A 24,292-nucleotide genomic window follows, 5' to 3' on the forward strand; every position below is an offset into this window, starting at 1 on the left:
TGCCATGAATATGAGAGTGCAGAAATCTCTTCGATACATTGTTATTGTTGTAGCTTTATATTAAGTACAATTTTTTTGTATGAAAATTTAGGTTGGTTCCGTATCTTGGCTATTGTGAATAATGCTGCAATGAATATGGGATTGCAGAAATCTCTTCGACACATTGTTATTTTTGTAGCTTTATGTTAAATATAATCAATGTTTGCTTAGATTTTGCCAATAATCTACAAGTTTTTTTGCTTATTAGTTCTGCTTGACTCTCAAGCCCTTGATCAGTGATCTTTCTTCTCTCTAAAGTACATACTTTAGAAATTTGTTTAGTGAGGATCTATTGATGTTTCTTTTAAAATACCTTTATTTTGCAAGTTTTCTCCCCCAGCATATGAAAGATATTCTTTCGCTGTCTTCTTGTTTACATTGTTGCTTTTAGGTAACCAACTGTATGTAAGTCCATTGTTTTTTCTTTAGAGGTAATTTGTCTTTTCTCTCTAGTTGCTTTAAAGATCTTCTATGTCTTTTGTGTTCCATGGCTTCATTATGGTATTTTTATATATGGATATTTATTTATTATTTATCCTGCTTGGGGATCCTGAGTATTTTGGTTAGTCTTGGCCCTTCCTGTTCTCAGATTGCACATCCTCGGACTCAACCAACCATGGATTGAAAATATTTGAATAAAAAGATAAGCAGAAAATGGTGGATAGGAGGCCGGACTAACTTGCAGCTCCCACTCAGATGGACAGAACAGCATACAGAGACCCACACTATGAACTTTTACTCCAAGAACCACCACAGGAACATACCAAGAAAGCCCAGAGAATCCACAGGCCCTTTGAAGGAGGTGGATTGCCGCTGCAGGCTCTGTGGGACAGCTGAGGAACTGTGAGTCAGCTTGCTTTCTTAGCTGGGAGGCTTGTTACCTGTGACAAGTTCTCAGCCCTGCTCACTGGCTGCCTGGAAATAAACCTGGTGCTGTTGGGGGAGGGGCACAGTGGGAATGAGACTGGCCTTTAGGGCTGTAGGCTGCCTGGAAGCTGGGTGAGGCCTGTGGCTGCTGGCATCCCCCAACTTCTCTGGCAACCTGTGTGTGTAATGCAGCAGAGACAGAATTAATCCCCCTGGGAGCATAACTCCATTGGCCTGGGAACCAGACCCCCATCCCCTACAGCAGCTGCAGCAAGCCCCAGCCAAGACGAGTCTGAGCTTAGACACGCCTAACCCTGCCCCCATCTGATGGCCTTTTACTACTTTCCCTGGTAGGGAGGACAAAGGACATACTCTCTTGGGAGCTCTATGACTCCACCCACTGCCTGACTCTAGGTTAGCTTGTATCCTCCCTGTACAACCACAGCTGATGCACTCTTGAAAGTGCTACCTCCTGGCTGGAGGCCAACGTACACAAAACCAGTGTACTAAACAAAAACACAAGCAAGGACCCTTACTAGTCTTCATTCCGCTGCTACCTCTGGAGTAGGTGCTGGTATCCATGGCTGAGAAGCCTGAAGATGGATCACATCACAGGACTCCTTGAAGACACTCCCCAGTACCAACCTGGAGCCCAGTAGCTCTGCTGGGTGGCTAAATCAAGAAGAGCAATAACAATCACTGCAGTCTGGCTCTCAGGAAGCCCCATTCCTAGGGGAAGGGGGAGAGCCTCATATCAAGGGAGCACCCGTGGGACAAAAGAACCTGAACAGCAGATCTGAGTCCTAGATCTTCCCTCTGACGTAGTCTAACCAAATGAGAAGGAACCAGACAAGCAATTCTGGTAATATTACAAAATGAGGTTTTTTATCGCCCCCAAAAGATCACACTAGCTCACCAGCAATGAATCCAAACCAAGACAAAATCTCTGAATTGCCAGGAAAAGAATTCAGAAGGTTGATTAGTAAGCCAATCAAGGAGACACCAGAGAAAGGTGAAGTCCAACTTAAGGAAATCAAAAAAAAGATACAAGATATTAATGGAAAAATCTCCAGTGAAATAGCATAAATAAAAAACAACCACAACTTCTGGAAATCAAGGACACACTTAGAAAAATGTAAAATGCACTGGAAAGTCTCAGCAACAGAATCAAACTAGTAGAAGAAAGAACTTCAGAGCTTAAAGACAAGGCTTTCAAATTAAACCAATCTGACAGACAAAGAAAAAAGAATTAAAAAAAAAAAAAATGAACAGAGCCTCCAAGAAGTCTGGGATTATGTTAAAGGACTAAACCTACAAATAATTGGTGTTCCCAAGGAAGAAGAGAAATCTAAAAGTTTGGAAAACATATTTAAGGGAATAATCAAGGAAAAGTCCCTGGTCTTGCTAGAGATCTAGATATTCAAATACAAGAAGCTGAAACACCTGGAACACCTGGCAAATTTATTGCAAAAAGATCGTCACCTAGGCACATAGTCATCAGGTTATCTGAAGCCAAGATGAAGGAAAGAATCTTAAGAGCTGAGGCAAAAGCATCAGGTAATCTTTTAGGGAAAACTTATCAGATTGACAGCAGATTTCTCAGCAGAAACCCTACAAGCTAGAAGGGATTAGAGTCCTATCTTTAGCCTCCTTAAACAAAACCATTGCAGACAAAATTTTGTATCCAGTGAAATTAAGCTTCATACATGAAAGAAAGATACAGTCTTTTTCAGAAAAACAAATGCTGAGAGAATTTGCCACTACCAAGCCAGCACTGCAAGAACTGCTAAAAGGAGCTCTAAATCTTGAAACAAATGATTGAAATACACCAAAATAGGATCTCCTTAAATAATAAATCTCACAGGTCGTATAAAACCATAACATAATGGAAAAACAGTAAGATATTCAGGTAACAAACAGCATGATGAATAGAATAGTACCTTACATCTCAATACTAATGATGAATGTAAATAGCCTGAATGCTCCACTTAAAAGATACAGAATAGCAGAATGGATAATAACTCACCAACCACATAAGGACTCACATAAACTTAACGTAAAGGGGCAGAAAAAGATATTCCATGCAAATGGACACCAAAAGTGAGCAGGAATAGCTATTCTTGTATTAGACAAAACAAACTTTAAAACAACAGCATTTAAAAAAGAAAAAGAGGAATATTGTATAATGATAAAAGAACTAGTCCAACAGGAAAATATCACAATCCTAAATATATATGCATCTCACACTAGAGCTCCCACATTTATCAAACAATTACTACTAGACCTAAGAAATGAGAGAGACAGCAACACAGTAATAGTGGGGGACTTCAGTACTCCACTGACAGCACTAGACAGGTCATCAAGACAGAAAGTCAACAAGGCAACAATGGATTTAAACTATACAATAAATGGACTTCACAGATATTTACAGAACATTGTTATTGTTCTACCCAACAACCCCAGAATATACATTCTATTCATCATTGCATGGAACTTTCTCCAAGATAGACTATATGATAGGCCACAAAACAAGTCTCAACAAATTTAAGAAAATCAAAATTATATCCGGTACTCTCTCAGGCTGCAGTGGAATAAAATTGGAATCAACTCCAAAAGGAACCATCAAAACCAAGCAAATACATGGAAGTGAAATAACCTGCTCCTGAATGATTGTTGGGTCAAGAGTAAAATCAAGATGGAAATTAAACAATTTTTTGAACTGAGTGATAATTGTGACACAACCTATCAAAACATCTGGGATACCGAAAAGGCGGTGCCAAGAGGAAAGTTCATAGCATTAAATGTCTACACTAAAAAGTCTGAAAGAGCACAAATAGACAATCTAAGGTCACACCTCAAGGAACTAGAGAAACAAGAACACAGCAAACACAAACTAAGCATTAGAAAAGAAATAACCAAGATCAGAGCAGAACTAAATTAAATTAAATATGTATATTTATATACAAAAAAAAAAAAAATGCTGGTTCTTTGAAAAGATAAATAAAACTGGTAGACCATTAGTGAGATTAACCAAGAAAAGAAGAGAGAAGATCCAAATAAGCTCAATTAGAAAAGAAATGAAAGATATTACAACTGATACCACAGAAATACAAAAGATCATTCAATGCCTTTACATGCATAAACTAGAAAACCTAGAGGAGATGGATAATTTCCTGGAAATATACAACCCTCCTACATTAAATCAGGAAGAAATAGAAACTCTGAACAGACCAATAACAAGCAGTGAGATTGAAATGGTTAATTACCCCAAGCAATAAAAGTCCAAGACTAGATGGGTTCACAGCTGAATTCTATCAGACATGCAAATAATTGGTACCAGTCCTATTAACACTATTCCAAAAGACAGAGAAAGGGGGAATCTTCCTTAAATCATGCTATGAAGCCACTATTGCCCTAATACCAAAACCAGGAAAATATATCACACAAAAAAGAAAACTACAGACCAATTTCCCTGGTGAACATAGATGCAAAAATCCTCAACAAAATGCTAGCTAACAGAACCCAACAGCATACCAAAAAGATAATCCACCATGATCAAGTGGGTTTCATACCAGGGATGCATGGATGGTTTAACATACACAAGTCAATGAATGTGATACACCACATAAACAGAACTAAAAACAAAAATCACTTGATCATCTCAATAGACGCAGTAGAAGCATTTAACAAAATCCAGTATCACTTTATGATTAAAACCCTCAGCAAAATCAGTATAGAAAGTCCGTACCTTAAGGTAATAAAAGTCGTCTATGACAAACTGACAGCCAACATTACACTGAATGTGGAAAAGTTGAAAGCATTTCCCCCTGAGAGCTGGAACAAGACAAGTATGCCCACTTTCACCACTCCTATTCAACATGGTACTGGAAGTCCTAGCCAGAGCAATCAGCCAAGAGAAAGAAATAAAGGGCATCCAAGTTGGTAACGAGGAAATCAAACTGTCACTCTTTGCTGATGACATGATTGTATAACTATTATAGAAAACCCTAAAGACTCATCCAAAAAGCTTCTAGAACTGGTAATAAATTCAGCAGTTTCAGGGTACAATATTAATGTACACAAATCAGTAGCCCTGCTACATACCAATAGTGACCAAGCTGACATTCAAATCGAGAACCCAACCCCTTTTACAATAGATTCAAAAGAAATACAACACTTAGGAATATACTTAACCAAGGAGATGAAAGACCTCTACAAAGAAAACTACAAAACACTCCTGAAAGAAATCACAGACAACACAAACAGATGGAAACATCCTGTGCTCATGGACTGGTAGAATCAGTATTGTGAAAATGACCATACTGCCAAAAGCTGTCTATAAATTCAATGCAACGCCCATCAAAATACTGCCATAATTCTTCACAGAATTAGAAAAAACAACCCTAAAATTCATATGGAACCAAAAATAGCCTGCATAGTCAAAGCAAGACTAAGCAAAAAGAACAAATCTGGAAACATCACATTACCTGATTTCAAACTATACTAAAAGGCCATAGTCACCAAAACAGCATGGTACTGGTATAAAAATAGGCATATAGACCAATGGAAAAGAATAGAGAACCTAGAAATAAAGCCAAATACTTACAGTCAACTGATCTTCAACAAAGTAAACAAAAACATATAGTGGGGAAAGGACGCCCTATTCAACAAATGGTGCTGGGATAATTGGCAAGTCACATGTAGAAGAATAAAACTAGATCCTCATCTTTATATATACAAAAATCAACTCAAGATGGATTAAATACTTAAATCTAAGACCTGAAATCATAAAAATCCTAGAAGATAACATTGGAAAAATCTTTCTAGATCTTGGCTTAGGCAAAGACTTCTTGACCAAGAACCCAAGAAAATCAAATGCAACAAAAACAAAGATAAAAAAAATGAGATTAATTAAACTAAAAAGCTTCTGCACAGCAAAAGTAACAATCAGCAGAGTAAAAAGACAACCTTGAAAATCTTCTCAATCTATACATCCAACAAAGGACTAATTTCCAGAATCTACAAATAAATCAGCAAGAAAAAAAACAAGCAATTCCATCAAAAAGTGTACTAAGGACATGAATAGACAGTTTTCAAAAAAAGATATACAAATGGCCAACAAACATATGAAAAAAAATGCTTAACATCATTAATGATCAGGAAAATGCAAATCTTAGTCATTATGTGATACTGCCTTACTCCTGCAAGAATGGACATAATCAAAAAATGTTGGCGTGGATGTAGTGGAAAGGGAATATTTTTACACTGCTGGTGGAATGTAAACTAGTACAACTACTATGGAAAATTGTGTGTGGATCCCTTAAAGAACTAAAAGTAGAACTACCATTTGATCCAGCAATCCCACTCCTGGGTATCTACCCAGAGAAAAAGAAGTCATTATATGAAAAAGATACTTGCACATGCATGTTTATAGCAGCACAGTTCACAAATGCAAAAATATGGCACCAGTCCAAATGCCCATCAATCAATGAGTGGATAAAGAAATTGTGATATATATACACCATGGACTAATATTCAGCCATAAAAAGAAATGAAATAATGGCATTTGCAGCAATCCAGATGTAATTGAAGACCATTATTCTAAGTGAAGTAACTCAGGAATGGAAAACCAAACATCGTATATTCTCACTAATAAGTGGATGCTAAGTTATGGAGACACAAAGGCGTAAGAATGATACAATGGACTTTGAGGACTCAGGGGAAAGGGTGGGAGGTGGGTGAGGAATGAAAGACTACACATTGGGTACAGTGTACACTGCTCTGGTGATGGGGTACACCTAAATCTCAGAAATCACCACTAAAGAACTTATTCATGTAGCCAAACACAATCCTATTCCCCAAAAACCTATTTAAATAAAATAAATAAGTAAATAAAAAGTAGATTATGAAACAGTGTATATACTGTTGATCCCAACTGTAATTTGAAAAACATGTTTATGCATATAAAAAAGAACAATAGACTGTACATCAGAATATTAACTGGTTATTTCTAGTGTTGGGATCAAGGAGAATTTCAGTTTTCCTTTTCATCTGTATTTTTTACTAGTTTCTGTCTTACACATAATTATAATAAAAGGTTTTTTAATGTTAAAAAAATTTTAAAAATCAAAAAATAATACAAATTTAAAATACAGCATAACAACTACTTACATTAGGTGTTTTACGTAATCTAGAGGTGATTTAAAATATAGGGGAGAATGTGTAACTACTACACCATTTTATATAAGAGACTTGAACATTCTTTGAAAGTGGTACCTGACGAGGGTCCCAGAACCATTCTCCTGTGGAGAATGGTCTCCTGTTTGAAAAATTTGCAATCATAATTATCTCTCCAATTGGTTCTACTGCTGCTCCCTCTTCTTCCCATCTAAGACTCTGATTAGACTTATGTTAAACCTTTTCTACCAATTATTTCCTGTTTTTTAGCCTCTCTTCATATATTCTATTTTTCTGTCTTTTTTCTGTTGAATTCTAAGTGACATATTCTGATTTATTTTCCAGTTCAAAAATTATATCTTCAGCTAGAGCTAATTATTTTTTTTCTCTTGGAGACAGAGTCTCACTCTGTTGCCCAGGCTGGAGTGCAATGGCATGATCTTGGCTCACTCCAACCTCCAGCTCCTAGGTTCAAGTGATTCTCCTGTCTCAGCCTCCCAAGTAGTTGGCCACCTATAATTCATTGCACCACCACATGCACCACCACGCCTGGTTAATTTTTGTATTTGTAGTAGAGACAGGGTCTTGCCATGTTGGCCAGGCTGCTCTTGAACTCCTGACCTCAAGTGATCCACCCACCTCTACCTCCCAAAGTACTGGGATTACAGGCATGAGCCACTGATCCCAACCTAGAGCAAATATTTTTATTGAATCTATGCATTCATTGAATTTGAAATTTTTATTATTATATTTTTATTTCTAGAAATTATTATTCTTAGTCAATCTGCTTATGCCTTCTCCATAGCTTGTGCTGTTTATTAATATTTTCAATACATTAATTCAGTTCCTTAAACATATTAAACATACATTTTATAGTCTATATCTGTTAACTCCATTATGTAAAGTCTTTGTGGGTCTGATTTTAGTATCTGTTGTTTCTGCTTTCATTCATGATTTCTTTTTGCCTTATGTATTTTGTGAGATTTGATCAGGAGCTCATGTGTCTTAGTATTTTATAGGTGGGAATTCTTTGAAGCTTGGATTGAGGTTAATTTTTTTAAGAAAGGATTATATTTAGTCACACCAGTTGACTGGGAACACTACTAACCTAATCATTTTAAATAATTTATTTTAAATTAATCATTAGCTAGAGGTTTTATGGACTTTGTGGCTTCAAATTCTCAAGGGAAATATTTTTATTCCCCTCCATGAAGCAGCATGTTTTGCCGCAGACAATTTTCCTGGGAGGTGAGGGGAGAGGATGAGGATTTATTTTTTAGTTCACTCTTACACTGAAGGCGCAACCTTTTAGAATCTCAGTTTTATGCAGGGGGTGTGCAGTCTTCACTTAAATTCCTACCTCAGTTAAGGCCTTTGGTTTCATTTTCTCCCCTCTTACCTTACAAGACAGAGAAAACCAGTTTTAAGTTCACAGTTTGGCAAATACAATCAAGGCAATGGCTAGCTTCTCTATTGCAGTTAACTTTTTAGGTTCCAGCTTTTACTCGTTTTTTGTTTTCTTAGTACTGCTTCCTCTCTTGCCATTTTATTGATATATTTTCGAGATTTAAAATGTTTTTGCAGCATTTTAAATTGTTTTCAGTGGGAGTGTTAGATAGTCTTGCTCACTGCTAGAAATAGAAGTCTACTTTTTTATGTTTTTGGTGACTTAGAAGTTGCCTTCTTTTCGCTTTTAATGCAGTTTTAAAATGCTGACAAATGCCTATTACCCAATAATATCTCTCTGATTCCCACACTTGCCTAACTCTCCAGTCAGCTGTCTCTTTCTCCATTTGTTTCCCCACTTCTACTGCCAATCAGTGCAAGAGGCAATATGGTGAGAGTTTATGTCTGTCGGTGCTCAGAGAAGAGTAAAATGGTGAGAATGGCTGGATTGTCATTGCTTGGTCCCTGATTAGAGAAATGTATTCTTGTTGTACATTAGAGACCAGAATACCTTTTCTCATAGAAGCAATATGAGAAATGAGTGTAAATTAAAAAGTCGTTTTAGATTAGCTGGGTGTGGTGGTACATGCCTCTAATCCCAGCTACTCAGAGGCTGAGGCACAAGAATCGCTTGAACCCAGGAGGCAGAGGGTTGCAGGGAGCCCAGATCACACCACTCCACTCCAGCCTGGGTGACAGAGCGAGACTCGATCTCATAAAGAAAAGAAAACAAAAGTTGTTTTAGAATAATTTTTCATGTACATATGAATTAAATAAGCTCTGTGGGCTTGCTTATGAATGTAACCAAGGATTAATTAAATTCCAACACAGTTAATTTAAATTGAGCTTGCAGAGTACAATTGTGTATTATATACCCTGTATATTTATCTAGTTTACTTTTTAATATATTTGCATCTTATCCTTCTAATTATATTGTAAATTCCTTGACAGTAAAAATCATCGCTAATATTTCTTTACTCTTCTCCACATCTTCTAGCTTGGGGATTCTGACTAGTTGGCTAGTGGGTTATAATAGCAGTGGCAACCAGTAGACAATGGAATATCTTTTAAGTCATTTTCCTCGACATATTCCCTAATGGGGTACTAATTGTCCAGTGAAAAAGATTCAAACACAGATGCTAAAAGAGATGGGGCTTTGAATAATCCACTGGTTTGGTTACTTTTTATAATAGCTCATTTGTCAATTATCCCATAACTCAGCCACTCAACTAAATTCTAAGTTACCAATAGAACTGAAGAATTTATATATCAATATCACACACAGAATGTATAAACACATGACCACTTAGCTGTGAGTGTGCACATGTGCCTTAAGGTGTATCATTCTAACTTTGTTGGGTATTTATTCCAAAAGTATGTTTGTATGTCTGATTGCGTTTCCTGGACCCTTTCTATTTGATTTTTAAGAAAAAAAAGTACAGGGGAGGGATATTAAAAGAGAAAAAGTAATTCATTGATTACCAAACATATTGGGAAACTCCCATTATTTAAATGTAAAAACAATATACAGCTCACAGAATGCCACAGTTCAGGGGAGGAAAAACTGGTATGTGTTGAGATTGAAAATGATTCCTTTATAAATGAAGTTGACCAAAATTTCCAGCAGAACTGTTGCCTGAAGGAAAGTTCCTAGGCTCCAGCCTCTGTTATGCCTAACAATGAACCATACAAGTCTGGACAGATGGTTGGATTCCAAAGCGTTTCTCATGTTACAGTATTTTCTTCCTATTGTCTCCTCTGAATTCTACAGAGAAAAGGGAAAATGCTGCGACTTTCAAAAAGTGTAAAGAATATCTTCAGTACATTTCTGGGGAATTGCAAGTACTAAACATGAATTACCTTGGAAATCTCTTCTTTTTTAGAAATGTTGTCTTGGCTAAAATATGATTTTTTTATGTGGATGATATGATTTATCTAACTTATCTTTATAGGTAGAAATACAGAATAGATGTATTTATGTCTTTTCCTAGAAGATCTCTTCTACGCTCCTTGTCTCAAAACATGGTAACACTGTCCATTCAGTTTTGGGCTATGATGAAGGAGAAACTGGTACTCATTCTTAATAACATTCATATCTATCCAATGCCAATATTGCATTTATTCCCCAAACAGCTCTCAATTTTGTCCAGTTTTCTACATCTGTAATACTATCGCTCTGGTCTAAAGTCCTGATACTTTTCACATGAATTTTTGCAATAATACCTAACTGATCTGCCTGCAGTTACCTCCCTGCAAACCCCCACCCCAAATTACACACTACAGCTAAAACAGGGATTTTTTCCAAACGCAAATCTGGCCAGGGTCCTCCTGCTACCCTAAGAGTTTCCTAGCACTCTTAGGGTAAAGGTACAATTTTTTACCAGGCACACATAGGCCCGCACAGCCCCTATTTACCTCTCCAGTCTCACCTCATATCAACTTTCTCCTTTTATCTCTAGTTTAGCCAACCTGTCCATCTTTCATTCCCTCTCTAGTTCCTTCTACATTCCCCATCATTTTAACTTCATTAAGCCCTATCACTCTTTCAAAGCTTAATTCAGGCATCACATTCTCAAAGAAGCCTCCCTTGATCTGCCCTAGCTTTACTTAAGTGACTAGGTCAAGTCCTGTTGTTTGCCTTCATACAACTGCATGCCCTATCTCTCTTTCACATCACTTAGACAAAAGGAAGAGATTTATGATCTTGTACATCAGGAATTGGTGTTGCAAGTGAAGAAACCAAATCAAATAAGTAATTTAGTAATCAACTTCTAAAATTCAAGCCAATATTTCTAACCACACAAAAATATACATACATAAAAACGATATGTAAGGGTTCTCAAAAGAGCTAGAGAATTTCTTAATAAACAAATATCAAATATTCTTTGGCAATAAACAACATAGTCTATTTAGACTGCTGCTGAGTATGTAATTTATTAGCTAGAAGCAGCTTAGCAATTGTTCCAACCAACTCCCTCAAAAATACAGATGAGAAAAGTCAATCTCAAAAGTGGATCCAGAAGTCTTACTAATAGTTAATGACAGAGTATAAAGTGGAATTAATCAATAAATATCTGTTGAACACTCTTGTAAGCATTAGTTTCCTATTTCTAGGTCCTCTTTTCATTACTATATGCTGTTTCCACTTAAGTCATTTACAGAAACAGAGGAATTAAAATTTACTTTAATTTGTCAATGTAAAGAAGACGACTTTCTTTTTTTTTTTTTTTTTTTTTTGAGACAGAGTTTTGCTCTGTCACCCAGACTGGAGTGCAGTGGCATGATCTTGGCTCACTGCAAGCTGCATCTCCCAGGTTCACGCCATTCTCCTGCCTCAGCCTCCCAAGTAGCTGGGACTACAGGTGCAAGCCACCACAGCTGGCTAATTTTTTGTATTTTTAGTAGAGACTGGGTTGCACCGTAGCCAGGATGGTATCTAGCTCCTGACCTTGTGATCTGCCCGCCTCGGCCTCCCAAAGTGCTGTGATTACAGGCATGAGCCACCGCGCCTGGCCTACTTTCTTTTTTAATTTTATTTTAATTGACAGATTAACTTATATACATTTATGGCCATACATTGTAGAATGGTTAAATCAAACTAATTAACATTATCTCATATACCATTATTTGTGGTGAGAACACTTAAAATCTACTCTCTTATATAATATATTGTTTTTAACTATCATCACCATGACATCCCATAGATCTCTTGAACTTTTTCCTCCTGTCTAACTGAAATTCTGTATCCTTTGACCAGCATCTCCCTAATTTCCCCATCCCACAGTCTCTGGTAACCACCACCCTACTCTCTGCTTCTATGAGTTCAACAAAAGACTACTTTCTACCTTAAGGGAATGGTACAGCACGAAGAAAACATAAGCCTTTAGACAAAAGCATGATGTGCTACTAAAATTATATTATAATGCAGTTAGCTCGTCCTATTTCTTTGTTACACCTCTCGTTCTAGATGAAGTTCTACAAAAGAATGCTGGGAAAGAGAACGCCCTTCTTGCTTTAATTTTGGACTTGAAGAAAAATGAGTCTCTGACTTACCTGCAGCTCACTCCAAGCAAAATTTGTTCTTAGCCTTCTAAACCACCAAATGTATATTTTAATCTCAATGCTACCCTCCCATTTTAGCCAATATCTCCCTCTCTTAAGGAATGATGGGAATGGGATATCATTGCTTCAGGGCCTCTTGTTCACTGTAGTCCACTAATTAGCTCTTTTATTAGCTCACTGCAGTACTCAGAAGGAATGAACATATGCTCCTGTACTCTTTGCAATAGCAGTATGAGGATAAAATTCTGAGCAGCCTTTACTGCTTAGTTCTTTTCCTAAGTAGGCAGGCCAATAGCTAGCTTGTGGCATAAAACATTGTGACTTATAGACATTTGAGTTAAAAGAGACATTGGAAACCTTTTAGTTCAGCACCCAATCCATGCAGAAATACTTTTTTGAAGTATCCTAAACAGAAAAGAGATTAAACTTGTACAAGTACACCTCGAAGATATTGTGAATTTAGTTCCAACCCTCTACACAGAAGCAAGTATCACAATAAAGTGAGTCACACAAAGCCAGGTACAGTGGTGTGTACCTGTAATCCTACTTGGGAGGCTGAGGTGGGAGTATCACTTGAGCCTAGGAGTTTGAGTCTGACTTGGACAACATAGTGAGACCCATTTCTTAAAAAAATCTTTAAATTAAAAAAAAAAAAATGAGTTACATGAATGTTTTTGTTTCCCAGTGCATAATATTAATGAAAGTTATGTTTATACTGTACTATAGTCTAGTAAGTGTACAGTCATATTATGTCTAAAAAAGTACCCAACTTAATTAAGAAATACTTTATTGCTAAAAAATGCTAATGATTATCTGAGCCTTCAGCAAGTCCTAATCATTCTGCTGGTAGAGGGTTTTGCCTCGATGCTGATGGCTGCTGACTGATCAGTGTGACGGTTGCTGAAGGCTGGAGTGACTGTGGCAATTTCTTAAATTAAGACAACAATGAAGTTTGCTACATGGATTGAGTCATCCTTTTCCTAAAGATTTTTCTGTAGCATGTGATGCTGTCTGATAGCATTCACCCATGGTAGAACTCCTTTCAAAATTGCAGTCGATCCTCTCAAATCCTGCTGCTGCTTTACCAACTAAGTTTATGTAGTATTCTACATGCCTTGTTGCCATTTCAACAATGTTCACAGCATCTTTTCCAGGAGTAGATTTCATCTTAAGAAACCACCTTCTTTGCCCATATATAAGAAGCAACGTCCCATTCATTCAAGTTTTATCATGAGATTGCAGCAATTTAGTCATATCTTAGGCTTTGCTAATTCTAGTTCTCTTGCTATTTCCACCACATCTGCAGCTACTTCCATCACTGAAGTCTTGAACACCCCAAAGCTATCTATGAGGGTTGGACTCAGTTTCTCCTGAATTCCTATTAATGTGTTCTCTGGAGCAGCACTTTTCCTTTTCTTCATGAATTTTTTTTTTTTTTTTTTTGCATTCACAACTTGGCTATTTGTCACAAGAGGCCTATCTTTTGGCCTATCTTGACTTTCAATGTGCCTTTCTCTCTCAGTTTAACATTTCTAGCTTTTGATTTTAAGTGTGAGATGGGTGACTCTTCCTTTCACTTGAACACATAGAGGCTGCCATAGGGTTATTAAGTGATCTAATTTAAATATTTCTGTGTCTCAGGGAATAGGGAGGCCTGAGGAGAGGGAAAGAGATGGAGCAATGAGTGGTCACTGGAGCAGTCAGAAGACACACAACATTCACGGATTAACTTTGCTGGCTCCCAGACAGTTTGTGGAGCCCCAAAATAATTACAATAGTAACATCAAAGATCACTGATCACAGATCACCATAACAGATATAATAATAATGAAAAAGTTTGAAACATTCCAAGAATTACCAAAAAGTGACACAGAGACACCAATGCTTAGACTTGCTCTTAGTGACTAATTCTTCAGTATCTCACTTAAGTGAATGCCCTTTCAAGTAATACAAATTTTGTATTTGAGCACTCTGCTTGTGCTCTTCATCGACAAATACATTAGGATTTTAAAAGAAACAAGCCTGTAATAACCTCAAGTTTTGTTTCGGCAGTTCTAGCTCTGTAACGTATGTGTGTAGTGTGTGTGTGTGTGTGTGTGTGTGTGTGTGTCTTTAAACACAAAGTATATCAAGATAACGAAGTATACCTGCCAAGTTAGTATGAAAAACACAAAATTTAGATTACACAGTTAGCTCAGCTTTCATTTTCTGCTCCTGTTAAGTCATAGAATAGAAAATCAGAGAGAGAAAAAGGCTTTCTTGCTATTTCAAATTCAAAGCCAACTTCTTAAAGTTAGTTAAGAAACCATTGACTAGTAGAGCACATTTAATCCCAACACCAACACAATAATTCACTGCTTTAATATTTTCGGTGATTACTTCATCGCATGCATAAGCTCAGAGACAGAATAACTAGAGCCATCCATATGTCTGTTACTTTCTTCCCTTTCAGACTCTCTTACTTTTGGTAATAAAATTCTACACGCCCTCCAGAAGTGTCTAAACCTGACAGCAGCTCCAATATCTATTCTGGCAATGTCTAAGAGAGAATAACTTCCTGTCTTTTGTTTACAATATAATACTTTAACAAAAGAAAGATAGACAAAAACATTTGTTAATTGAATAATGTGTTTCTATGTATTTTTCAGGCATTGTTTTTGTCTGTTAGTAAGTTACTTCATTCTTGAAATTACCTTGACAGCAGTAGCTCATTAATCACACTAATATTTACATAAGAAATCTCTCAACTGTATATAGGTTAAATGACAATATAAGTAGATCCATATGACAGATCCATCCATTTGATAGATTTAGGAAATTGGGTTTTCTGGGATATCAGTCCTCTATTTTACTTGGTAATGTTCTTGGCAGTGAAGAGCTTTAAATTTGGCATTTGTCATTGCCTATCTTGGTCCAAATTATATCATCTAAATATTATGAAGAATACCGCACAGGGGAAATCAGCAGTGGGTTATTACCGTGTACTAGTGCCTGATATTAAAACTGTTAGCCAGATGCTTCCTGTGGACTTTTAGAGAGCAGAGAGTGTGGTGCCACTGAGCTCCAGAGGCACTGATGTGAAGTATGCAGAAGATAAATAAATCATGCAGTATATTCATTTCATTTGGCCCATGTGATTCCACTGACATCACTGTGGATAGATAACTGGGGTCTGTACCAGGCCCCTCTCGCTTCTGCACTCTGAGGCTTTCGAGGTGCTGCCCATCTAGCCAGGCCCTGAAGTAATTTCACACACTCCTCTAATGAAGTCCTTGGGGGCTGTCATGTATTTTCCTGCATTTGCCCTATTATCCCTCCCTGCTTGAGTCTTACAGATAATTGATGATACTTCAGTTAATCATCTTTCCCTCTCTTTTGTTCACCAGGTACTTCGGCCTTCAAGAGGCTCCTTTATTGAGAATCAATGTCTTCTCCTAGGTAATTGATCACCCTAGACCCAGGGACACCCAATTCATCGTAATCATCATGAATAATCAAAAAGCGGTAGCCGCGCTACTGCAAGAGTGCAAGCAAGTGCTGGACCAGCTCTTGTTGGAAGGGCCAGATGTGTCGGAAGAGGACAAGAGCGAGGACCAGCGCTGCAGAGGTGAGGTTCTGATGGGAGGCACCAGGGGTGAGCCAGCAGGTTCACTCTCCTCTCCCCTGCCTGAACGACACGTTCTCATCTCTGCCCTATTTTTCTTCTCTTGGCAGATGACCACCGAGAGATGAGTGGATTTCTAGGGCATGAATGGGACATGGGCTGCGGGTGGACGGGCAGGGGAGGAAGCCTACTTTGTTGCAGTGAATTGCTGTCAGTTCTAATTTTAGGCTTCAGTAAACATGAGGCTACAAGAAACAGTTTAGTTCAAGAAGAACAAAGGATCCAAGTTGGCTGGTGCACGTAAATTTCAATTATTAAAAAATTGAAGCAATTTCTGAATGGTGGCACATACTTTTTTTCAAACTAGGATTTTTTGCCTCATCAGTTTCCATAGACTTCTAGGGTTTCCATAAATATGTCATCTCACCAGTCCAACCTCACTTTTTTGATCACCAATACATCCCTCATGATATATTCTCATGCCATTTGTAAAATAAATTCTCTCATCTCGATAAAACTGATTGCATCATTATCAGGGTTTAAGAATTTGGCTTTTTGCTCATTTTAGTGTTTGTGCCATTCAGAGTATTAGATAAGTCATTGTTTGGGAAGTTTCCATCACAAAGTCTAGAAAGTTAAAGCAATTCTTATTTCTTCTTTAACCAATTTTTGAGGGGCAACCTTCTTCTTATTATTATTTTTTTTTTAGATTTCTTTTTAGCATTTGAATAAATTTCCCTCCACTTCCATAAGTACTGTCCTTTTTACATGCTGTTAATATTTTTCTCAGTATTTTTAGCACTTTGCTATTCCTCACAGAAACAAGATTCCTAAATAAAATGCACACTCCTCGTTTTTTGCTGTTGCTCATTATGTAATGGGAGAAGGTTCTGGGAGAGTCTTGTCTCCTGAGTTCTTGTACCTAGGCACATACATTTTTACGAGGGGACTATGGAAGTCTTAATTATTTGTAACCTGTCATTTGTCCTCCTTTCAAGATAAAAATCCCCTACACCCAGTCGTTTCACAGCCTCAGTTTCTGTGATACACCAGTGTGTGACTTTGCTTCGTAGCTTCTTGTGCCTGTCAGCCTGAGATCACTCTCACAGATGTCAGCCTTTGTCAGGGAATGGCAGGTACTTGGCACCTATATAATATGCTCTATGGCTGGCCCTAGTTCTCCCCAGGGGCGGTGTGTTGTGTGCTGTTGTTTCCACTAAAGTTTTTTTCTCCCTTTTACTACACCACATCCTTTGTCTCCTCCGCCCAAATTCCTTTAAGCTTTGTGTTCTCTCTGGTGAAGACTCTGAGCTCCCAATTGAGTAGCATTTTCTTTTCTTTTTCTTCCCGAGTGCCACAGAATAGGAGAAGTAATCAGTTTAGTTCCAGATAAGGCAAATCACGGCTGTAAAATCACTAAATTAGACATGGCCCTTCAGGTAAGCTGCTTGGGGAAGTAAGTGATCAGAGAGGCAGAGGAAGCCACTGCTGGGTCTGGGGCTAACTGCCTGGCGCTGGTTGAATCCAATAAACCGACCGGGAAGGACGCCTCCTAAGCGGAGCCACTGGCAGCTGTAGCATCAGCCCAGCCCAAGGGCGGCGCTGCGCTTCCCACCCGAGCCCACCGTGCGGATGGAGTGCAGTCTGCACCGGATCCCTTCCCTCTGCAGGTGGCTGCGGAGCGGCTCGAGCAGGCGGGTCATACCGCCACCGATGTCGTCACCGCATGTGCTCCCAGAGAAAGGCATTAGTACAGGGTCACTTATGACAGCGGGGCGAGCCAGCAGACCCTGCAACACAAACACTAGGTTTTTCTTCTTCTCCCTCCTCCTCTCGACCCCATCATTTTCCCTCAGAAATCGTCCTTGTCAGCGTGGGTGACCATCCCAGCAACTTCCCCAGAGATGCAGAAGGAACTGAAATCCAGAGATACATTTTAAAAACATAATTTAGAGGCATATTTTATTTCAGGGTGCCCCACAGGACATTCTGACGTGAGGTGTGGGGAAAGGGTGATGTGGAAGAGGCAAAAATGAGTTGGTTGTAAAGAACAGACTTTTCCATTACCATGAAGAAATTTGAAAATATTAACACTATTCAGTCCAAAGTATGATAAAATTCTATGAACCCAGAAATCACATTCCGTTGTCATATGACTGCTCATATTGACTCAGTGTTCAAATAATTTAAATAATTTATTAGCTAAACTGGGACACTTCTGAGAGTGAAAAGGAGCACTGTTAATAAGGACCCTAGGACCACACAGGACGGTCCTAAGTAAACAGGACTAAGGGGTCCTCCTGTCTGTGACTGTTTAGAAATGCTCTTGAATAAATGTTCTCTACAACTATATGGGAAACAGTTTCAGAAGTTGAAATTATGTCAGTGGCTGTAAGAGGGTCAGAATGTGGCCACATAAGTCCCTAATCCTGTAGGTCTGCTTTCAAGGGGGAGCATCACACAGTAGATGCTCAGTAGTCCTGCACTGCTCAATGGAGATAAGGGCTGATAATTTCAGTGTGATTCCTGTAAGCCGTCCTCGGTAATCAGTGTGAATCATTCACTGGTATGGCCCATGTGATATCCCCTCAACGCCAAACAGTGCTTCCCCACCAGAAAACTTCCTTACATTTGCCCAGTTGGTGGCTAAATGGTTCATAAAAAGGGATCACAGACCAAGTTAGATTTTCTCTCTCCTTTTTTCTGTTGTTCTTTCTGTCATATCTCTTTTGCTCTATTTAAAATGTTTCACATAGCTATTAGATGAACCATGCCTTTTTTTACAGATGATATAAAAATATTTTCAAAGGGCCAGCTAGAAGATGAACCTTGTCTTTTAATCATACTGGTCTTTCACCCATCATGTTGTGACTTATAAAAATGATGAGACATGATGCTTGTCTTCAGGGAGATAGCAGTCCAGTGAGAGACAGAAGCAGTTACAGAGTAGTGGGATGACGGCTGGAAAGGGCCTGCTCCCTTGGGTTTGGAAGTGCTCAGAGCGGGCACTCAATTCCACTGTGAGGTCATGGTGGATTGAGGAGAAGTGGCAATGTTTGCATTGAGTGCTGAAGCCAATGGGCCTGAATTTGGTCACAAGGCACCAAGGGAAGGCAGTCCAAACAGCCAGAACAGGATTTGCCAAACCACTGAAGATTTTTATTCAGGGCAATGGACTGGTCCATCTTGTGTTTAGAAAAATGAGGATCAACAATGTGCAATAGGAACTGGATGGAGCAAGATTCAGGCGAGAATTACTGCCAAGGAAGAGGAGGAAATGGATTTTAGGAGCCACAGCATTTGACAACTAATTAGGTTTGGGGAAGAAGAGAGAACACAAAGTCTAGACCGACTTCTGGGTTTCGGATTTGGGAACTTAATTAATGGTGGTACCAGTCATTAAATTAGAGATTTATAAGGGAAAATAGATTTAGAAAAAGGTGATGAGTTCAGTTTGGATATTGAGCATGAGAGGCTTGCAAGATAAGTACCTAGAGATTTATAGCTGGCAGTCATATATACAGGTCCTTTATTTATATGGCAGTCATATATACAAGTCATATATACATAATCCTTTTTTCAGAACCCTGGCATCACATGTGTACTTCAGAATTCAGAATTTTTCTAGTGTTAGAAGGGTCTTCTGGTGCATGTACCATATATTACATTCATACTTCAGTAGCAGGTGGAGTGCAGTCAAACACAAAAAATTTTGCAGCAAAACTTTTGAGCAATCTCACTGAGTCGTTAACCAGGACTATAAATAACCTCTAGTCAATTCAAGTCTGTTTCGGGTGCCAAACTTAAGAAAAATTTCCAGTTGCCAAAGCTGCTTGGGTTTCCGAAGTTTGTATCAGAGATTATGGACCGCTGTAAGTAGATTTGGTGCCCATTAAGATATTTAATATATCTACTAATGTGAAACAGGGCCATTTCACAATTAATTTATACCATTTCAAATCTCATTTGTGTTTTTCGTAGTTATTGTCTGTATTTAAATGTATCCATATCGAAGGGATGAGAAAGTGAAGTCTTAGAGAAGCAAAAAGAGGTGGTACAAATTAACACGGCATCACCCACCTGCCACAAGCCCAAAATGCCATTCCATTTCAGTCCCTTTCTCATTTTACAGGGAAAATAATATTTCCTTCATTCCTTTCTCTGACTCTTCATGCAGAGATAGTCACTAAAGTGCTTTACTTCCTGCTAAAAACCTTTCTTAATGCCTGACTACCCCAATTTACCTGTAGGGCAAAGTAGGCCAGGGCCACCCCTGACAGATAGCTCCCCACTGTTGTTCTTTGAGTCTGAACCAACAGCTTAGACCAGCCAGCAAGAGGCAGGGAAAAGGTTTCTCTCTCTCTTTTTTTTTTTTTTTTTTTTGCCACTGAGGTGCTTCATCATAACATCGGTAGCTCAACAGCCTTTTCTTTGACTGCAATTTCCTTACCTGAACTCTGACCTTTTCAGCTTCACTCCCCGGCGAGTTAAGGACCCTGATCCAGGAGGCAAAGGAAATGAAGTGGCCCTTCGTGCCTGAGAAGTGGCAGTACAAACAAGCCGTGGGCCCAGAGGACAAAACAAACCTGAAGGATGTGATTGGCGCCAGGTTGCAGCAGTTACTGGTAGGAAGAGCCACACCACCTGTTCCTCTGATATCCCCAAGTGAGGCATTTAGACTCTAAGTGGTCTAATAGATTAAATTTCTTTGAAGCACAAGACAGCCCCCTACCCTTATGGTCAGCTCTGCCAGATTGACTAATGTGGGGGAAATAGCTGTTTGAAAAGCATTGCTTGCCCATAAGATCTTGTGTTGAAAAGCCAAATCCAGTAAAAGTGAAGAGTGGTCAGTGGGTCTAACATGAACCCTGTCATCTTGAAATATTTACATATCCTTGGTGGGCCAAAGAAGCAGATTTGATTTCGCCATTCCTCACAGCATTTTAATTTTGAAATACTACTTTCTAAAAGTTGGGTAGCTTAAGAAAATAAATGCGCCCTTGTTTCATCAGTGTGACTTGCTGTCTAAGCTATTGAAGTCTGGCATATTCCTTCCCTGAGCCCCACCTAGGGTCCTGTTGACTTTCTTATACCCTCAAGGTTAAGGCTGTTCAGGAAGTATCAAGTCAAAGTCATTGACATGCTTATTTTTGAACTCATTTATTGGAAATTAATTGAACTGGTACCTCTATGCCAGATAGGAGAGAGCCTGAGGAGTAGCACAGGAACTCAGATTGCAGCTCGGTATTCAGGCTGTGGTTCTGGGGATGACACAGGGAGAACCATTTTCCTCTTTGATAGCATTGCTTTTTACCCACATTCTCTCAGATGATTGTCAAGGAAGAAAGTTTGCTAGCTTATATTTTCTCAAATAAAAAATATATTTGTCTGGAGATCAGGCATTAGAAGCATGACAATATCCTAAAATTTTTACTTTATCGGTTTACATAAGATTGTATTTTTGAGTCATCCCAAAATAAATATATAGACATTGTCTTTGCCCATTCAAGCAAAAATCTAAGAAAGATCCCCTGATTTGTAGACACACTAGACACACAAGAGCATCTTTAGATACTTAATAGAAACAGTAAAACCCCACCTCTCTCATCCTCCGAAAAAACAAACAAAACAGGTTAAGCAGACTGGGAATTGCAAGCAAAGGAAAGTCAATACTTAAGGAGAACACAATAGTGAGCCAAGGGTTTTAAATAAATGTGGTCAGTATTAGTGGAAAAGTAGAATAAAATAATAACTATAACTTAACTATCATTATAGAGTTTACAAAGTGTTTGCATATGCATCGTCTCATTTGATTCTCGATAGCCTGAGAGTGATTCAGATGCTCTTTGACTTATGATGGAGTTGCCCCCAATAAATCCATCATAAGTTGGAAATATAATAAGTCAAACATATTATACATTAAACATGCATTTATTAAGCCTAACCTACTAAACATCATAGCTTAGCTTAGCCTACCTTAAGCAAGCTCAGAACACTTACATTACTGCACAGTTGGGAAAAATCGTCTAATATAAAGCCTATTTTATAATAAGGTATTGAATATTTTGTGTAATTTAGTGAATACTGTGCTGTAAGTGAAAAACAGAATGGTTGTGTTCTACTAAATGTATATTGCTTTCACACCATCGTAAAGTAACAAAATCACAAGTTGAACCATTGTAAGTTGGGGATCTCCTGTATTACTATTATCATCCCTCTTTTACAAACAAGGAAATTAAGGTGCAGAGAGATTAATTTGCCCAGGGGAACAGACCAGTAAGTGGTGAAATTGTGACTTACAGCCTTCTCCTTCATCCAGCTCCAATTCTCCATCAGGAAGCACCAAGTGAAGAGCTTGAAAACATAGGTAGAAGCCATGAGGTTTGCTTATTGTATCTGAAGTAAGCTGTAGGCCGTCCAGTAACACTTTCTGCATTGATGATGGAAATGTTCTACAACTGTGCTGTTCAATATGGTAGCCACTTGCCACAGATGACTCTCAAGCACTTAAATTTGTGGTGAATGGGACCAAAGAACTGAATTTTTATTTTAGCTATTTTTTATTCATTTCTATGTAAATAGTCACGTGTGGTCAGGGCTGCCATTTTATTGGACACTGCAGCTCTAAAGCAGTGGCTATGAATGTGAGACCTCCCGACAATGGATTAGCATCACCTGAAAACTGGTCAGAAATTCAAATTCTTGGGCTCAAATCAAAAACCCTTACTGAATCAAACACCCTGGGAGTGAGAGTCCAGCAATCAGCATTAGACAAGCCCTCCAGATGATTCTGATGCTAAAGTTTGAGAGCCACTGCTGGCAGGGAAGAGTAGAGTGGCGAGCAAGGGGGAAAGGCAGAGAGTGTGAACGAGGATATAGTGGAGAGGGGCAAGGTAAGGAGTAAGGAGAATCCAGTGAGAAGGCTGTAGGAGACCAACCCAATAAAAAAATCTCTTTTTCATCAATTCTGGGAACTGTTGTTCAGACTCCCTCCTGCAAAAGCTGATGGTCACTTTACTTGCTTGGAGATCGCTTGTGGAATTAGCTTAGTGGCATGAAAGAACTTTACAAACCTTCCAAGGAAGGCGAGAGCAAAATGGCCTCGCAAGAGGGAGTGACTCCTGCTTTGACCTTTGGGCTTAGCAGGTTTCTCTGACTTTTGAACATAGGCTGAGTGCTGGAGATGTGGCACATCACTAGAACTGGGGTTTTACTCCCCTCATTCCATCCTGCAATCACCAGATCCCTGAGCCCTGCCTTCAAAGCTGGTAGTGATATTAGCTTATAAACTGAAAATGATGTTTTTAAACATCATTTAAAAACGTCAGTCCCGCTGCATTGGGGGTTTAATGTGAGTTGGGAGAGAAGCTGCTCATAGTTGGTAGACTGTTTTAAGAGCCCACTTACGATACCTCCCACTATGCCTCTCTACACTACACAAATTTCACCACTGGAGAAATAGAAGCATAGAGAATTTAAGAAGTGTGAGCCCAGCTCACAAGGTCACTCAGTGGCAGCTCTAAGGGGCACTGTCTATTAGGCCTTCTTTAGTCTCTAATGTATTTAATCTGACAGCTTTTTGAACTCTGAGCATCATTTTCTTTAGCTTGCCCAGCAAGCTATAAATTAAACAACCACACCTCCTAATGACTTTTAGGATGTTCTCCTATTGTGCCAGACCCCAAGTGCACAATTGCTAAACCACTCTGTTTTGTAAATACGGAGAACCATAGCACCCTGTGAGTCAGGTGCTTCTAAAATCTATTTTTAATATCTTAGATTATTAAAAATAGTTTGAATAAATTCCATGATTTGTTTTTGTTTCACCGTATCCCAATTAGGTCAATTTCAATATTAGAGTTTATCAGAGCTGGCTGGTCATATTTTAATAACTGATTAATTGTGAAATTCCATTCTCACATAAAAAATAGTTAAAGATTACTGAGTTTGTCTTTTCATGTTTTCTCTCTTATTATAGTTTATTCATGAATATAAACTTTCTGTGATTTTTTTTACCTTGAAATGAATCCTTCCCATAAAATGCTTCCCCCCTGTTTTTCAAATTAGCATTGTACTCAGAGAATAAACACTGTGTCT

General features: G+C 38.5%; 1 protein-coding gene across 20 annotated transcripts in view; it reads left to right on the forward strand.

Moving 5' to 3' along the window:
• ALPK1 (alpha kinase 1) overlaps positions 1-24,292 on the forward strand; it is a 137,918-nt gene that overhangs the window by 57,442 nt on the left and 56,184 nt on the right. For 5 of the 20 annotated variants that reach the window (XR_012435030.1, XM_065545338.1, XM_074040323.1 and 2 more), the window contains 2 exons: positions 15,978-16,198; positions 20,666-20,820. Coding sequence is in view for 15 of the 20 variants with exons in the window: in XM_065545338.1 (XP_065401410.1) it covers positions 16,078-16,198; positions 20,666-20,820 (276 nt within the window). In the remaining 5 variants the exon portion in view is untranslated. Of the gene's footprint in view, positions 1-628; positions 883-15,977; positions 16,199-20,665; positions 20,821-24,292 lie in introns of all 20 variants that reach the window. The other 15 variants (XR_012435029.1, XM_065545337.1, XM_015450759.3 and 12 more) reach the window with 6 other exon arrangements.

This window comes from Macaca fascicularis, chromosome 5 (assembly GCF_037993035.2).
Source record: "Macaca fascicularis isolate 582-1 chromosome 5, T2T-MFA8v1.1".
NCBI lineage: Eukaryota > Metazoa > Chordata > Mammalia > Primates > Cercopithecidae > Macaca > Macaca fascicularis.